Here is an 18711-nt window from a genome sequence, read left to right as displayed (position 1 = left end):
GCCGTGACCACACAAGTGGCCAATCAAAATTTAACTAATGCAAAAGAGGTCCTAACCACCGACTGGTCCGCTACTTAAGTAACAAACGGTGTCCGCAAGACATGTTACAGATGACATTTTCAAAATTTCTCATTTTTATAACATCCGCTACTTAAGTAATTCTCATGATTGAAATTCCATTTGTAAAACATTTGCATTATGAAAGCTAGTTTTTGAGGTGGTTTAACCCAAGAACATTCATGAAAATATTGATGTATTTGTATTATAGTAGCCATCGTTATTGAAAAAGGTGATGATTGCATCAATATAAGAGAGACAGGGCTGAGGAACAAGTTGAAGGCCTGTGTCACTGTGTGTTATGTAATTTCTGAAAGGAAAACAAGAAAGAGCTTTATATTCATGGAGGTGGTGGTGTGGGTGAGTGGAGAAGAGAGGTGGAAGTGAAAGAGGGAAGGAATGAGGTGGTTTTATTTTATAGATAAAGAAATTGGAGAATGAAAAAATTACAAAAATGGGACACCGTGTCTTTCAAAAGAACAAGGGAAAATAAAACAACGCCAACGGCATATACAACAGCAGCAACAGAGATTATTCTCGGACAGAATTTTGACAACTTTCGGAGCCAAAATTTTCCAGCATAAGAGAAAAGATGAAAGTGACGTGAAAGTTGAAACCATTGTATCTCATTCTATCCCGCTATATTTCTGTACATAATGGAACTTACAATCTGCTGTACATTTTTTTTTCTCACAATTATTTCCCTTTTCCCTACCTTTATTTTCTTCTGCCTTCTACTTTGTATATGTGAGGTAATCTTCATACTGCCAGTGTACTTTCAGAGACTTGGGTCTCATCTAAATCTAATGTATCTGGGGATTGAGATTTGGATTTGCTCATAATTCTAGTATATCCATAACCAAGAGAACTTCCACTTGCTTCACACAACTGCATAAACAGAACAAGAACAAAATACATAGATTCATTCATTCATTCATTCATTCATACATCTACTATACAAGAGAGATTTGAGCATTGCATGATTTTGAATTAGTTTGGAAGATCAAATCACTAATTTAATCTCTAAAATAATGGTGTGCTATCAGTTTTGCCCCTGATATTATTAGTATTTTAAAATAGTCCCTAAAATATAAATTTTCCAATCATATTAGTCATTTTGGATCAGTCAAATTAGACACCAAAATTGTCTAGCAATGACTAATGTGATTGAGAATTTTAATTTGGGGATCATTCAGAACTCTTTAGTTCCAGGAACAAAGTTGACAACACCATACTCAGGGACTAGATCTCCAGAATGCATACCTCTGTAAGCTCAGCTAGATGTCGGCATCTGAATTCATTTATTGTCGCTGAAATCTCTGATGCGGGGAGTTTAGCCTAAAGAAAGAAAAAATACTTTATAAAATTGAATGCCAACAATCTCCATGCATTAAATATTTATATAAGCTGGTATTAACCAAAACCTTTTCTTTGAATACTTTGATTCTGAGAAGGCCTACATTAAACATTACCTGACATTCATTTCCGTTCTTTCATATTTTTTATGAAAGTGCAGCATTTGTTGCTCAGTAAATTATTACACGGGAATTTTTCAGCTAATGTAACCAAGATTTCATCACAACAAGAAACGAAAATGATCTTTTATATCTTAATAATGTCATAATTAAATAAAAGTGTTAACATAAACATTATCAGAGACAGGAGATAAAAATATTTGCATGTGGCAATCAAAATCAACTCAGATTCTCTTCAGCTGTACAGCCCGTCCAGCCAAATACACACCATTGAATCCCATCATATCTTGATTTAGCGGCGAGATTTGGCTGCACTGGTTGCAGAGGATTCAGTTAGGATATTCAATGAAATTTGATTTACCTGAGCAAGTACAGCGGCTGCTAGTTGAAGACTTGGTTCCAAGGTCTCTGGTACCACCTGCAAATGACAGAAAATGCTACAGTAAGCATTCCACTAATTTGATATAGAAAAGCAAGAATTAAGAGCATGACTATTCCTACGGTTTTGGATTTGTCCCATAAGATAACTAAAACATGAATACTGGTAATGGGTATGACAATATTACCGCAGTAGCTCCGGCCTTTTCTAAATTCAATCCATGATCAACGTCATGGGCACGGACAAACGTCTTAACGTTAGGGAAGTACTTGCTAAGAGCCCAAACTGTTCTATAATTTGCTCCAGGAGTATCTAGTGTTATAGCTGCAGCACATGCCCTTTCAGCCCCGACCTTATGTAGGACCTAGTGATCCATTAAAAAGAAAATCAGGTAACAAGAAGTATGTGACACATGTACCTAAGTCATGACTCATGTGTACTACCTCTCGACTGCCAGCATCTCCAAAGTACACAGGGAGATCCAGGGCTCGCCCAACAGCCACTCTTTCACTGTTAATATTGGCAAATATGGATAGCAGGTTAATATTGGCAGATACAGAAAAGATAAGTATTGCAAAGTGTTGAAGATATGCATTTTAGACAAAAGAATGAGAAAAATAATAATCAGTTTGATTGAAAACTATCGATAATAACTTTTGATACAAAGGTTAAACACTACTCCCTATTTATAGTAGGGATACATAACCTCAATCCTAAATAAATAAGGAAAACTTAATAAACTAATCCCAAGAGATAATATAAGACACTCTTAATCTTAAAAGGATAGAAATCATTCGTCGATAAGAAAAATCACAAGAAAAGGATAGAAATTTCGATTAGAATGTTGTGTTACCTTCTCACATCTAGTGCAACAAATGGAATAAGTCGCTCAGAAAGAAGTTGTGCAATGATCTGAAAATAACATAGGTAAACTCCTGCACACTTGATGGAAACTAATTAATATAACAAAAATATAGAGAATTTACCTGGCCAACTCGTCCAAATCCACAAATAATGATATGATCTTGCAGATCATCTGTCTGAAAAAGATGAAATCCAAAATTTCTGTTAGAGCTAGTTATTTGTTAATCTTGTTAGTTAGTTACAGTTACTTGCTTCTCAATAATTTGTGTAAATGCAGTGTATCACTTCATTTTAACATCAATTCATTATGTGAAACCACATTTAGAGTTCTACACTCAAATCTAATTCCTATAAAATATAACAGAAATATTTATCATTTCTCCGATTAAGAATTTTATTCTAAAACACTAGAACTATCGCTATAGAGTACAACAAGGTATTAGGGATTCATGGGACTTTATTAACTGACTTCATATTTACCACCTTAGTCGCAACTATACGCAACTACATTTAGACACAACAATATATAGTGGGGAAACATACTCTAGAAGTAACTCCTTTCAGAAGTTTTCCACTTGAGAACTCTTAAAGGCATTAAATTTTCTCAATCCAACCATCAAATTTAAAGCAACTATTGAGTAGATCAAGTACGCAAATTTTCATAATATTTCAAAAATTGTTTATTACTTCATCAAATAATTTCAATCCAATGAATAATATACTTTTAAAATACAAGTAAAACATCAATTTTAAGATGGTATATGTACGAATGTCCAATTCATCTAAAATTGGGTGTGCATAATCTTTAAGATAATACAACAGCATTTAACAGTTTAATTGATAAAATTTAATGTCTATGTACCGAGTGGAGTAATTTGATCTCTGAAAAGTGTGTATATATATATATATATATATATATTGAAAGGGAAAAAGAAAGAGAAAACAAGAGGCATATGGTGAAAACCGTGTGTATAAGAGCATCATGGACATTCTATTATATAGCCAATTCTACAATTAAGAGCATTAATTACAAAAGGAATATGTACTGTGAAATATGCTATGCTAAGAATAATCTAGGATACTCTATCATATTAAATATCAACAATATACACACACACACACACATAGTTTAAAGGATTAAAATTTAATGAAATTTATTCATCCAACCAATATTTCTTGAAACTCAAGAATAACTGAGCCAATCTTAAACTAATCTATCTATTATAGGAAAAGTCCTTCCTAATGACACGTGACAAAATTTCACACTTCTGTTACTCCTTTTTTCAGCTACATTTGTGCAATCTTGTACCAAATCTTTACTAATTTTTATGGACTACAAAGAAACCAATAGCAGATGCATCTTTGAGTCTTGACTTAGTTTTTCAGGAGATCAATGCATAAAATTTTGGGAATTTGAACTTAAGAAATATAACTAGCAAAGTAGGATTGGGATAGTTTAACTAAAATATTCTTCAGAATCAAGTGAACAAACCCCTGCTTCCTTGATATCAGTCTTAATACATACAACACAGTTTCATTTTACCTGCACTGCAAGACTTTTTTATTCCGATGAAACACAGGAAACAATCTACTTCTAAGAATGGTGGGGTTCAGTAGTTCACCCGTAGGAGAGCCCAGTTATGGACTCTATCATACATCTACTTTAGTAGTTCACTACTTCTAAGAATGGTGGGCTTCAGGGGTTTAGTAGTTCTCAAACAAGTGTGCTCAAAAAATCTTTTTTTATTTTGCTTTGACACACCTTAGACATTTTTTTGATTCATCTAGATACATCTACGAGGGTTATAAAGATGTGTCGAGGAGTTAAAGACATTAAATTTGATCATATCATTTTTAGCTTTTCAGTAGGAGTGGATCGATGAAGGATTATGACATCTTTGTTTAAAAAAAAAAATTAATGAAATAAATTGCTCAATTTAGATGTGTGTGTAATTTAGATCGTTTATAGATAAGTATTCATATAAGTATTCCCGGTGAGAAGTATTCATATTTTAATAAAATAATATAAGTATCGGTGTTATTGTCCTGTGTTTTTTATAGGCTTAACTACACATTTGGTCTCTTACGTTTATTTTAGGTTTCAATTTGGTTTCTTACTTTTAACAAGTATCAATTTGGTCCCTTACGTTTCCACCGTTTGCATTAGTTAGTCTTTTCCGTCAATTCGTTGACTAACTTCGTTTGTAATGTCCACATGGTTAACAGAAATGCACACATGGACACACTTATGTAATTAAAATTTTGTAAAATTCCACATAATATTGAGTTTAATAAAACAAAACATAAAATAGAAAAAATTGATTTTGTAAAGAACAACACACAATCGTCTTCTCCACCACCATCATCTTCTTCATCATATTTACTCAATCCTCTCTTCACCTTCAACAGAAAAAACACAAAGAACACCAACGAAAAATCCAGCAAATCATCATCTTCACCACCACCACCATCACCAGCTTGAGCTTCACCACATATCTACTCCATCCCTTTCACCTTTAACAATAAAAAACTACAAAGGACAAACTAAAGTTCCAGCAAGGGAACAACAACAAAACTACGAAATTGAGGCCACGTTTGTTTTAGATTGAAACTCCAAAATATCAAATCTTAAACCCAAACCTTTGCTCATCTCACCTGATCTAAAACCCATATTGAAACCCCAATCTACTAGATTGAAATGCCCAATCAACTTCCAAATCCCAAATCAAAATATTTTGTATCAAATCTGATTTCATTCTTTTTTTATCTCTGTTTCTTCTTAATCTTATGGTTTTGGAGTTTGTGATTTTCATGGTTTGGGTTTTAATTTATAAGTTTTGGTTTGAATTTGTTTGTTGGATTTTATTTCTGTTGGGTTGAGAGAGTTGAAGGAAGAGAGGTGAATGAAGAATGGCGATGAGTGAAGGAAGAGAGGATGACTAATGAGATTTTGGAGTAGATGAATGTTTGAAGGTTGTGTTTTTAGTTTGCAGATTTGCTTGAACATCATTTGCATTTCATAAAGCATTTAAAAATTATAAATATTTTTTTAATTAAGTGTTTACATGTGGCGCCTACATGTACAAAATAGGATGGCTATGTGTCCAAGTCGGCATTTCTGTTAGCCACGTGCAGGGACGGAGCCACTTGATAGGTTGTGTGGGCATGTGCCTTCACAAAGTTTTGAAAAAAAATTAAGTAGTATATAGAATAGGATACATATATATCTAGGTAACTATAATTTTTCATAAATGTGAACCAGACCACCCAAAAAAAAAAAAAAAACCCAACTCAACACAAGATAACAAGACCCTATATATATATATATATATATATCTTGTTAAACGGTATCCCTTTATCCATTTGTTGTAAAAATTTGTCGCATCGTTACCCTTTCAAGTAATCTCCTCTAACATATTGTCGTTTTCATCAAAATATCCACCATGGTGAAAGTTAATGTTAATGGTCACGGTGCAACAAAGTAAGGAGGTTAACTAGAAGCGTAACAATACAACAAATTAGAAACTTAAAAGACCTATTTGTTACCTAAAAAACTTAAGGATCTAACTGTTACCTAAGAAACGTAAATGACATAACTTTTACAAACGTAAAACTTAAAGATCCTTGAATTTGTGTTAGTAATAGTGAAAACTCTATTGTTACAGAGAATTTTTTTAATTGATAATGAGAAAATTATCAACTATTTTAGAATATAAAACATGTAGAAAACAATTTATGATATATTAAGTTATAAACGGGGCTTAAAAAATGAAATGTTATTTACATATATATATTTTTTGGTACGTGATGTTATTTACATATTTAATTCGACAAATTTATATATAATGCCCCCACTATTCAAAAGTTCTGGCTCCGTCACTGGCCACGTGGGCATTACAAACGGAGTTAGTCAACCTAGTGACGGAAAGGACTAACTTAGCGTAATGTCAATAACGTGAGGGACCAAATTGATACTTTTTAAACATAAGGGACCAAATTGAAACCTAAAATAAACGTAAGGGACCAAATGTGTATTGTGTAGTTAAGCCTTTTTTATATTAGCAATGTCATTGTGTCTGTGTTGTGTCAGATGTTTGTGTCGGAATATATGCTTCATAGATTCTAAGGCTAAAAATTTATGACCACATGCAATTATCAAAGTTACTGGTCAGCTACTAAAGTAAGGAAATTTACCTCACTTTCTACAGGTAATAAACTTCTAACATCATGCTGCTCGAAACGGGAAGCAATAAACTGGCCTCCTGCAGCTAGCCATGGAGTGATGGCCATTGAAATGCCCACAACAAGAAACAGCAAAGAAGATAGCTGAGAAGACATTATGCCCTGCAGAAATGTCAATTAGCAAAAATTAATAGTTTTATTTTTACTGATTATCAAAGAAAATAAAACTTATCAGCTACTAATACACAAATAATTTTATATTTATCAACATACAAAGATGATTGATGATAAAAAAAAACTAAAGGCAACAAGAGATACAAACTTATATTTATATTTAATTTTTTTTTTTTTTGAAAACTTGGTATCCGGCCTTAAGACCGACTAATCCAAGGGGGACCAATCCCATTTATATTTAATATATTAATTATTCTACACTTTCCAAGTAGCTAAGGTTCAGTATACAGCTAGGAGATTAAGTACAACTGCTCAACGTATCTTAGGAAGCTGTGGTCTTAATTACACCCTTGTAAACAACATATGTATTTATTACTATTGTAATTACCAACTCTATAAATAAAACCTGGTGCTGGGTGCAAAGTAGAACTCTAAGCACATTCAGAAAAATTATTTCTTCCTATTTTTCACAAGAACATTATTTATCCATTTGTCAAACTAACTCTGTCAAAATAACTTATTTTACATTGATATAAAGATATAATTCAAAGTGTAATAGTAACGCACAGATTCTTGGTAAGGAAAACAGTATTCAAAAACAAAAACCTGATTAACAGCTTCACCAAAAGCCACAAATGCAAATTCTCCACCAGGAGCAAGAAGAAGACCAGCTCTTAAAGCTGAAATGAGGGAAATCCCAAAGATTCTACCCATCAAAGAAACTAAGATAGTCTTTCCGCATATTAAGAGTGTCAGTGTCCCCATGACGACTGGGAAGTTTGAAACAAAAAGTTTTGGATCGATTGACATTCCAACCTGAAAATTTGCAAAATATAATTGCTATTAATTACATAAATAACATATTGAAGGTGGCTTTTCCCCAGAAATAAAATAAACTATTGAAGTTGGCTTAATCTTTTAATCATCCTCGCGCGCTTAACAACCATGTTTGCAACAATAATACCTAGAATTCAAAGACAAATCAACAGGAAAACTCGATATTTTTTGCTCAATTCAACATAGTTGTTATATCAAGATTCTAGATTAAACCAATGAAGCACGGACACTCCTCGGATTAGGTGCTTCCCGGTGTGGACATGCGTCGGTGTCCAACACCGACACATATGATTACATTGAGTCATGTCATTTTCTCAAATTATTATCGATGTCGCAAGTCGTTACAGGTGTCCGTGTTTGTATCCGTGCTTCATAGAGATTAACAAATGTTTCAAACTGTGTAAAACCCTTCTTGCTTTAAAAAGTTTAGTTTTCTTTCTAATAATATAAAGGTTTATCTCCAACACAAATCCTAGTTAAGTGGGATTAAGTTCGGTTAATGTTGTTGGGGAGGTGTAAAGCTCAATTCATAACCGACCACAATCATCAACGCATGTATTGCTTTTGTGAGAGGATGAGTCCACAAGAAGCATTTAGACGTCATTCATTTTAGTACTAACAAATACTCTACTGAAATTCTTTTTTCAGTTGTTTTCCAACTAAAAGGTATCCTTAAATCTTAAATTTTGAATTCTTCGTCACAAAACCGTTGTCGAATCCAAAACTAACTTTATAAATTTTTCTGGAGCAGCTAGTTACTTTGTATGGACCCATTCAAAAGAAATAGTTTGATCACTAAAGTTTTCAACTTTATATAGTTTTTCACATTGAAGGATCTAACTTTGAATTTTTCATTTTGAAAGATAACTTCGTGGCATGAAATCCTGATCATAATCATTGAATATGAAAGCACAAAGGGCAGCTTAATCTTGAAAGGAAACAAGAAGATGGAGATGAACTGTAGTGTTTGCATTCAATGCAGGAAAGAAATTTTCTATCTGGTGAAAAAATGAAATATTATCCAGTGTACTGTTGTTGCATGAGGTTGTCCCAAAAGAGGACATATAGGACCAAATCAACTCTGCTCTTTGAACAAAACCTAAAATGCATCCTATCCCTTATCCAATGACTATGACTACCATATTGTAGTACACCAGCTATGTACTCCCAAAACATAAGTAATTTAAAACAATTTTTTTGTCTTGTCAAAAAAAAAAAAAACAATTTTTTTTTTTTGTTTTTTCCTTGGAATAAGTTTTATGGAAAAATGTAAAATCAATTTTAATTGGCAATTTGCTATGGAGAAAATGAGAGAGAGAGAGAGAGAGAGAGAGAGAGAGAGAGAGAACAAATTAAATGCAATTTAAATTTAATTTCACAGGAATAAGATCAAAATTATTATTTTTTCTTATAATTTCGGACAAGAAAAGTGAGCTTTTTTCCTTATAAATTTGGACAGAGGGAGTATTTAGTATCCAGCTACCCACCACTTCCCTTTTCATCTCTAATGTATGATTCCCACTTCCCTTTTCATCTCTAATGTATGATTCGTTAAGTGTTAAGTGGTCATTTCATTGCTTTTGAATATTTCTATAAGAATAATTCGCACTAGATAATTGACGAGATGGTTTTAAATTGCAGTTCTCTAATGGATGTTTGTCACATGAACAAATAAAATAAAACAATTAATAAATTTGTGAATTTTGATATTCAGCACCTACCGTCATAAAGAAGAGCCCCAAAAGAAGGCCACGATATGGTGCAATATCAGATTCAACCTGCAAGGAAAATTCAGTTTCTGCCAGTAGTAAACCAGCCAAAAATGCTCCCAGTGCCATTGAAAGTCCTGCCTGTTTAAAGAAAAAGGGAAAAAATGTTAAGCTCAGATTATGGATACAAAAATAATGAACTTAAACCCAATGTTCTGAACATCAAACCAGGTTATGGTTTAATGATCAAACACAAAGACACACACACACACACACAAAAATGCATATTTTTTGAAGGAAAAAAAATGCATATTATTGATTTATTATATTGTTATTCTATACAATTAAGATTTAATAGTAATGAAGTTTGTAAGAATATTAAAATTTCTTTTGAGAAAACGAATAAATATTTGTACAAAACAATGTGGGACTAAGTTAACTTCTAAAAATGTTTGGTAATTTCTTCAATGATTCAGTAGTTTTCAGAATAGTCGTTAAACCAATCAATCAAACCTTGGCTAGCCTTCTCATTTTCTAAAGTATTCTAAGATAATATTACCGAAGACATGAACAATTGCTTCTATAATGAACAAAAACACTAGAAGAAACTCTTCAGCCAGTCAAAAACCTAAAGAAAGGATGAAAAGGAAAGCAATATAATAATCATGTACCCTGGCGGTAAGAAGACTGGTCCCAAGAATAACAAGAAGTGTATTGGCTGAGAAGATTTCGGCATTTTGATTTTCAGCAACTTGCTTGTATATTGGCCGAAGAAGCTGCAAAGAAGAAGATGAAACTCAGTATACACAGCCCACACTATTCTGCAAATGAAGTATCACCATTGAAAGCCTTCCTATTGAATCCCGAAATAATATCACTTATCAATTGAACAAATGGTTGTTTATGATATATATGTTTTATCATTAGGATCCTGAATGGTTGCAGCATTCAATCCACTAACCCAAGGCACAAAAATTACATAGAAACTTCCATCAAGACCTCATATTTCAACCGTTATAAACAACTAGGTACGTTATTGCAACTGGTTGAATGGCCGGCCGCAGCATTCAATCCACTAACAAGGCACAAAATTTATCAAGAACTTCCATCAGGAGTCAGGCCCTAGTAGTTCGACCGTCATAAACAACTAGGTACATTATTTCAAATGGTCCGTAACTTCGGTCAAGCATGACTATAGTTGAAACTATAGAATTGATGGCCTAGCTTTATGCGCTATACACATGTGATTTGAAAAGCACTTGAAGCAAATATTAGCAAGACAAAAATAAAATAGATATAGCGATTCATGAGGACAATAAAAAGTGATATTTCCTTTTCAAGTATAAAAAAGTAAGCGCCAGCTACAAGCCTAGGATTATGTAATAATAATTAGAAGTTGTAGTGATGAGACCTCGCATGTCAATTTTGAAAAAACTTACCAATCGTCCACCTGCAATTATGGCAGTAATGGCGACTGCTGCCTTAACAGCTGCCAGTCCAAGAGCTTCAGCAATGGCTTGAAAACCAACCTGAAAACAGAGACTGTCTCTTTTACAACGACAACCAAGCCTTATCCCACCAAGCCTAATGCATGGACAAACTAAAATATTGAATTTTTCATGTCATGAACTTTCTCAGTCCTCACCGAGGTTCGTGCAACTTGATCATATTCAAAACAGCTAAACCTCATGACAGCAATAGTCTACCTATGAGAAACAAGTATTTTACAACGGAGTGTCTAGAAAAACCTTACCCCTCCTTTGGAAGAATTTGGTGAAATAAGAGGTATGAGTATTAGCAAGACTACAACAGCCAAATCCTGAATAGAAACAAAGAGTAAAATAAATTTTGGGTCCAAATATTGCAATGCCAATTGAAGAAAGATATGAAAGGTATTCCGAGCTAATAAAAAACAGGTAAAATATGACATTTCAAATTCACACAACAATTGACCAGATAGAGCAACAGACCTAAAAAACACTATAGTAGGATAGTGCACACTGCGACTAAATAAAAACTGCTGATTAAATAATCAATATTATCTGCATATTAATGCTCAAACATTTTAAAAATAAAATACTCAAAATTCATGACACACACACGACTTAAGCAATACTTTCAGGGTGCAGAATGGCCCAACACCCCTCTCTGATCTAAGAAACAAAAAACCACACCCTCCCTTTCCCCCCAGCAGCCTACCCTTCTCGACCAATAAAATATTCCTTTCAGAAAAGTGTAGCAATCAAACCTCCTACTTTCAATTGCGGTAGACGCTGCTTCAGCAACCCCCAAAATCTAGAAACCACAACTCCTCCTTTTTCTCTTATGTACTTGACACCATCTCTTGCCCACATGCAACCACATCTCCTCTTTCAATTGCTTCTGTTTCACCTTTACCCAGGATCCAAACTTCCTTCGTAGCTAATGCAGAAGATCTCACAGCAAACACTTCCACTTTTCTCACTCCACAATCATGCACTCACGGCCCAAAAGCATACAAAAAGTTGTGATTTCCATCGCAACAATAAAATGTGACACAAAGAACCCTAGATGCTAGCTGAGGCACCAAGGGGCAACACTACAAATAAAATCTGACACAAAGAACCCTAGATGCTAGCTGAAGCACCAAGGGGCAACACTATGATGGTGCCGCTATTGTACCCTATTAAAAAACTAGTACATCAAAAAATACTAAATAAAAAGCTTGATGGGCAGATATGTAAATGTGTACATCCATCTGTTCCAACATTCAACAGCAGATAAAGATTTTTAGTTTTGCAGTTTAATTCTTGAATCTTGATCAATATTAGGAAGACCCTTGTTTATCATGTGTCATGAACCAACTCTCTCATAACATGGTACTGGCATAGAATCAGTATGCATGAAACATGATAGACTATGCAAACGGCAAAGTGCAATGATATTGATATGATCACTCAAATAACCTCTCCCGCAACTATGTGAGATCCTGTTTAGCTTATCCATAAGGTACATGCAATGGTATGGGGTATTGAAGCCAGTTATGTTTAGCTGATCCATCTTAGAATTGGGATTTGGGCCTAACTTAACCCTACAAAACCGGCTTATAAGGTGAGGATTGCCCTCACTTATAAACACACATTCAGGTCATCTCGCAACCGATGTGGGACTTCTTAACACACAAGAATTAAATTCTCTGTAAAATTTAGACATCATTTACCGATAAACTTTTTTCAGCATCCAATAAGATGGGTAAGATGCAAAATTACCTGAAAAAGTAAAACAGAAAATGTAGCTCGCCCATGCCGTGATGTGCTCTCGCCTCTTTCTTGCAACACCTGTAAAACAAGTTCACTGAAACTATTAAAGCATGGCAAACTCCCAGAAGAAGAAAAAAAAAATATAGATAGAACGTCCAGTGTCTTTTCCCATTTGATGACAAGACAACCTTCATTGCATATATAATATATTTACTCATCAAGAACTTTCGATAAAAAATGTTTATAAGATGTCCCCTAGCCATGAGATGGTGTCAAGTGAGGCAAAGGCCCCTAAGCTGAGATGAGCATTATATTTGACTTGACAGGTTTATAAAAGTTTACACACACGAATCTCTCAAGGAAAGAAAAATCAAATCATAAATTGGTTGGGTTTATAAGTTTTTCTTCCTTTAGTTACTTTATGTCTTGAGTTATGTTGTTGGGGTCTATTCCCTCACCGATAGTGTGACTTACCGCATTTCTCTCCTTTAGGATTGCAAGTAGTAAAGTAGTAGGTTTGTAAGATTTGCTGATCTTCCCAAGTAGTAGAGTAGTCATTATATTTGGCTTGGGGTGGTTTGTAAAATAGAGTTTTGGTGTGTTCTTTAGCATGGCTGCCTGAGGTTAATTAATAGATTTTGTGTGTGCGCGTGTGTGTGTGAGTGTGTGTGGTTAGATGAATTTGGGAGAGATTCTACTGAAACATTGGAAGTCTAATGACAAAATTATAAACACATTTTTAGCATAATTTTATTCTTAAGCTGGGCAGACTAAATGAGCATTGTTAATCTGGACATTGATTGCAATAAAATCAGGCCGTGACAAGAAACAGAAAGCAAGGATGTTAAACTGACTAGTGTGTGAAAATATACCACAAAGTTGGAGATGAAATCCCCTTGAAAAAAGATTAATTAAAAGCACACAATGTTTTGGTTATTAACCTGCAGAACAACGGCAGTGGATGATAAAGCCAGGCCATTCCCGATGACTATAGCAGCAGGGCCAGGTAGGCCACAGATATAATGAGCCACCAAGCCAACAACTGCAGCAGTTGCTAAAACCTGCATTTGTTGTAGTCATACATGCTATGAATTGTCAAGTAATATATTACTAGAGTATAACAAAAAATAGCTTGAGGTGAACAATAATAACAAGGATGGAAGATGGAGGTTCCCAATCACCTGCGCAGAACCTAATCCAAAAACATATTTCTTCATAGAACTGAGCCTTTCAACAGAGAGCTAAAACAACAAAGCAGTTCAAATCTTCAATTTAACTCTTGATTAGTTGATAATGGTGATGTTCAAAGTTAAGGTAGAACAAGAACTTATAGGGAAACCCCACCTCCAGGCCAATATTGAATAAAAGGAAAACAACTCCAAACTCAGCTATTGCTTTAGTCGCATGAACATGACGAATGATAGAGAGACCATAAGGCCCAATCAAGATGCCAGCAGCCAAGTAACCAAGAACAGGACTACCTAAACATCATTGCAAGATGGAGAGCATAGCATCAGCACAATGAAATGTGAATGTAGGACAAGTAATTTTATTATGCATGGCTTTAAAAGAAATTTAACACATCCAGACAATGGTTAGAATCTTCTGACAAAAAAAGCAATTTACTATTTAAGTAAAGTAAAAAGTTTCCTTAAATTTAACAGTTTCATATTGTCATAACCATAGTTTTACAAACTCTGACCAAACAGGTCAGTCAGAAGAACAGGTAAACCATGAACCAATCCACGGGTAGGTCTGATAAGGGCACAGAAACTGTGATTGGAAACCATTCTGAACCGGCGAACCAATCAAACCATGCGAACTGAACAAGGTTTAATGAGGACCAAACAAAATTTTGGTGCCACTAAGCCAAACTATGTCTGTTGCTTAAATATCACATTACATTCTCTATATGAAATCCTTCAAATGAAGGGAATTTTAAATTAATACTGTATTTATCTGTTGCTAAGATTGATTATAGAATATTATGTCTTATCAATATAAATGTATTGTATAGGTAGTGTATAATTATTATCTATTGTATTTATTTACATTTATTATACTCTTTCAATGATACTTCAATCATACAGATATGTGTATATGTATGTGTATGTGTATGTGTATGTGTATGTGTATGTGTATATGTGTATGTGTATGTGTATGTGTATGTGTAAAGTCATATGTTTATAGAATATATAGGCAAGTTTGAAACCCTCTTTGACCTTCACCAGGCCTCCAAACAATATAAAGCAACTCTATTCACCAGTTGACCAATCCAATTTTGAAAACATTGGTCATAACCCACTGTCAACAAGAAACAGGACCATGGGCCAAATAGAGTGGAGATAATCTATGCATCGAAGTTTCATTGAAGCAATTATGGAGTTTGGTGCCTAATCACATTCTCTCTAAAACATCTAGTCCTAGACAAGCAACTTTGTTAATACTATGATAGAATATGTTCAATTCAACACTCAGAAATCATGGTAACAAAGATACCTCCAGGGATTTTTTGAAATATTGGCACAAATATAACACTTGCAAGTAATAACCAGAGCATGTCAAAGAGGGAGGCTTCTTCCTCATTCACCTGGGATAAATATTTACAGTTAGATGAAATTTATAAAGTTGAGCATCAGATTAAAGGAAAAGAATGAAGAAAAGCAAACCTCCTGATGAGGTAACGACGCAATGATTTTCTTAATTTTCTTGGGGATTTTCTGGAGTTTTCTAAATAGAGGCTTTGCATTAGAAGAAAATTCTTCAGCACTGGTCACAATAACATCTGGCTGTTGAAGGAACTGAGCATTTTTCTCAGCCCTATTGGCATAGACAGCAGCTCTGAAATAAGTATTAAAAAAAAACCACATTATCGTGAATACTGGATATGTTCATTGTATAAAAACTTTAAAGATGAATTTACATGGCAAGAAGGCACAATATCGTCTCCTTTAAAAAAATTTGCTTGATATTCTGAATCATCTTTCCCGAAAATCTTAAAAAAATCATCCTAATATTTAAAAAGTTTGAAATAGATAACAATAAAAGAATAAGGCATAGGAAGGTTACACAGACCCTGCTCCCATTAACAATAACCCAAGAACTAGCTTGGGCAACTGCTTCTTTGCAGATAATATGAGGCCTTGGAAAACTGATGCTGGTGTGGACTCAGCCTCCTCTTCGGTAAAAGAAAAGAACGATGCAGAAAAGAATCGAGATGACTTTTTCGATAATGCTTTGGGAGCAAATGGTGAACTATCCTTAGTCAAATCTTTCTGTGTTTCCTGCTTTTTTGTTTGGATGGCATTCTCACTATCACTTATATAATCAGGCTGCGCTGTGTCTTCTGAAATTTGGATGGCTTTTTCAGATTCTGTTTCAGGTGATAACTTGGCAAGCAAAGATGCATCATCAATTGTGGCCAAATCTTTGTCTCTACTAACTGTGACATCATCAGAAAAACTTTCTACATTGTTCTCCTCCTCAGAAACAAGCACGACATCTTGTACTTGTATAGTTTCTACAGTGTCAGCATTCAAATTTGTAAAAGACTTATTAGCTCTCTGTAAAGCAATCTCAGCATCATTCACACGTTGTGTAGCCTCAAGTTCAAATGCAACAGCTTGCTCTGCTAAAAGCATTATGTTTGTAACATTCTCCTCAGCTTTCACTGCATCCAGCTGTGCCTTTTCAGCAATTTCTTGCAATTTGCTAGCTTCGTTTTGCAACTCTTCCTTTTTATTTTGCAAGCGCCTCAATTCTACCTCACAATTTGCCAAAGTTTCCTGGCATTCCTTTATATCTTCTTGTGCAACAAAAAGTGTGCTCTGCTTTTCTGTTAAGTCCTTACCGCCATCACTCTCATTAGAACCTTCATGTACTTCTTTTGCTGCCTCTAAAGACTCTATGACTACCTGGAGTCTTGCCTCGGCTAATGAAAGAGCCATTGTAGCATTTTGGACAGCCTCTTTGGCCTGATGTTCTTCATTTGCAACTTTTTGAATGGTGTCAAGGGTAGAATTAACATCATTCAAAGATCGGGCTGCTTCATCATGCAAAAAGATGGCAGTCTCTGATATTTTTTTAACCTTTTCCTCAAACATGGTACTATTTATTTGCGCAACTTCTAGCTCTTTCAAGGCCTTTTGCAATAGTTCTTTCAATTCATCCACACTTTGTTCCTCTACTCCTATTTCCTTCTCAGCCCTCCCTCCTTCTTCCACTGGAACATCCAATTCAACACTAGATATAGGTACCACTGCTGCATCCTCACCCGAACCTTCCACATAATCAACATTGCGGCCATTGCCATTAACATAAGCTAAAGAATCATTACCCTGGCATTTCAACCAAATGAATCTGGATCCCATAAGAAGTTTCTCATTCTTACATGACATACTTCTCTTTGTGTTCAAAACTTTAAACTCACCACCAGCAACCACTTTTGAATCATTCCAACAAGAAGAAACACAACTAACTTTGTTCTCCACACTAAAACGTGATCTCAAAACACTTTTGCCTAAAAATCCACAACCAAAACCTCTCCTATAGTCAAGAAAACCTACTTGACCTACATATTTTTGTCTATAACTAGTCTCCACGGCTCCGTGTAAAATTCTTGACTGTGGCAAACTACAACCTAAATCCATATTCATATTTCTCAATACTCAAAAAATTTCACCAATACCAATCAGCAATTCATCAAAAACCTAATGAAAAAAGAAAAAAAAAGTCAAATGTGCATATGAATTCATCCAAAGCAAAATAAGTCACAAAATTTGTAATACAGCAATAAGAAAACTAAAATCCGTGTGCGAATCTTTCAAGGATGAACAACTCAGATACAATAATATTTTCTAACGCATTCTCCATAACTAAGCAGCAATTAATCCAAAAATCGAGGCAAAAACAAATTCAAAATTAAAAAATTAAAAAAAATATTGATCAAACAAAATTTCAACATTCATTCATCAAAAACAAATAATTCACTGAGCTAAGTGAGAAAACGATATTGAAACAAATTCATAGATAATTGATCGAGAAATGTAGAGAGATAAAATATGAATTGGAGAATGAATCGACGTGGTGTTCGAAGTTCAGAGCTCAGTTCAACGAAATCTAAGAAAAAGTACAAAACGTAACTCGCAACTCGCCTAAGAAATGGAACAAGAACGCACCTAAGACGACTAGGCAGCGACAACGACGGAGTATCTTGGTGAGGCAGCGACTGCAATACACGACAGCGGTTAGCCGGTGAGTGAAGCTGCCGGCGTAGAGACGATACGAACGAGGACGACGGCGCTGCTTAATGCTACTATGCTCAGAAACTTTGCAAAATTCCAGCGTCACTTTTTCTTTTTTTTCTTTTCTTTTAGAACTAGCGAAACTCTGAAACACTTTTTTTTTTTTGTTACAAAACTCTGAAACACTTTTTATTTATTTATGAGTTGAGATCCTCTCCATTTTTTATGTTTTTCATTTCTTTTATTATCAAAGTTTTTAAATATTTTAGGGTGTATAAATGATATTTGGACCCACTCGATGTCACATTTTTGCATTTATATTCTCAAAATTATATAATAATAGAGGAAATGGAAAGAATTGCAAATGAAGAGGATCCTAACTTACATGTAATAATAATCAATTTCTTAAAAAAAAATGTAATAATAAATTTAGTAGCTAAAAATTTCACTTGAAATACGGATAAGTTGAGTCTTTGGAGTTCGAACTCCATCTTGCATAAAATATGCGATTTTCCTATTGAGTTAAGTTCACAATGAGATAAATATAATAAA

General features: G+C 34.3%; 1 protein-coding gene across 1 annotated transcript; it reads right to left on the bottom strand.

Annotated features, from left to right (window-relative positions):
- Positions 1-652: 652 nt before the first annotated feature.
- LOC123892476 (K(+) efflux antiporter 2, chloroplastic-like) lies at positions 653-18354 on the bottom strand. Its single transcript, XM_045942259.1, has 21 exons — positions 18094-18354; positions 15992-17625; positions 15586-15757; positions 15416-15506; positions 14261-14397; positions 14098-14157; positions 13858-13977; positions 12926-12994; positions 11431-11496; positions 11117-11206; positions 10349-10453; positions 9690-9818; positions 7738-7947; positions 6970-7119; positions 2898-2951; positions 2765-2823; positions 2355-2421; positions 2099-2275; positions 1894-1950; positions 1321-1395; positions 653-945 (listed from the first exon to the last, which is right to left on the bottom strand). Exons 2-21 carry the CDS (start codon positions 17569-17571, stop codon positions 817-819), a joined length of 3597 nt encoding a protein of 1198 aa, XP_045798215.1. The 5' UTR covers positions 17572-17625; positions 18094-18354; the 3' UTR covers positions 653-816.
- Positions 18355-18711: the final 357 nt, after the last annotated feature.

Source organism: Trifolium pratense, linkage group LG6 (genome assembly GCF_020283565.1).
Source record: "Trifolium pratense cultivar HEN17-A07 linkage group LG6, ARS_RC_1.1, whole genome shotgun sequence".
NCBI lineage: Eukaryota > Viridiplantae > Streptophyta > Magnoliopsida > Fabales > Fabaceae > Trifolium > Trifolium pratense.
This window is presented reverse-complemented; position numbering and strand designations above follow the sequence as displayed.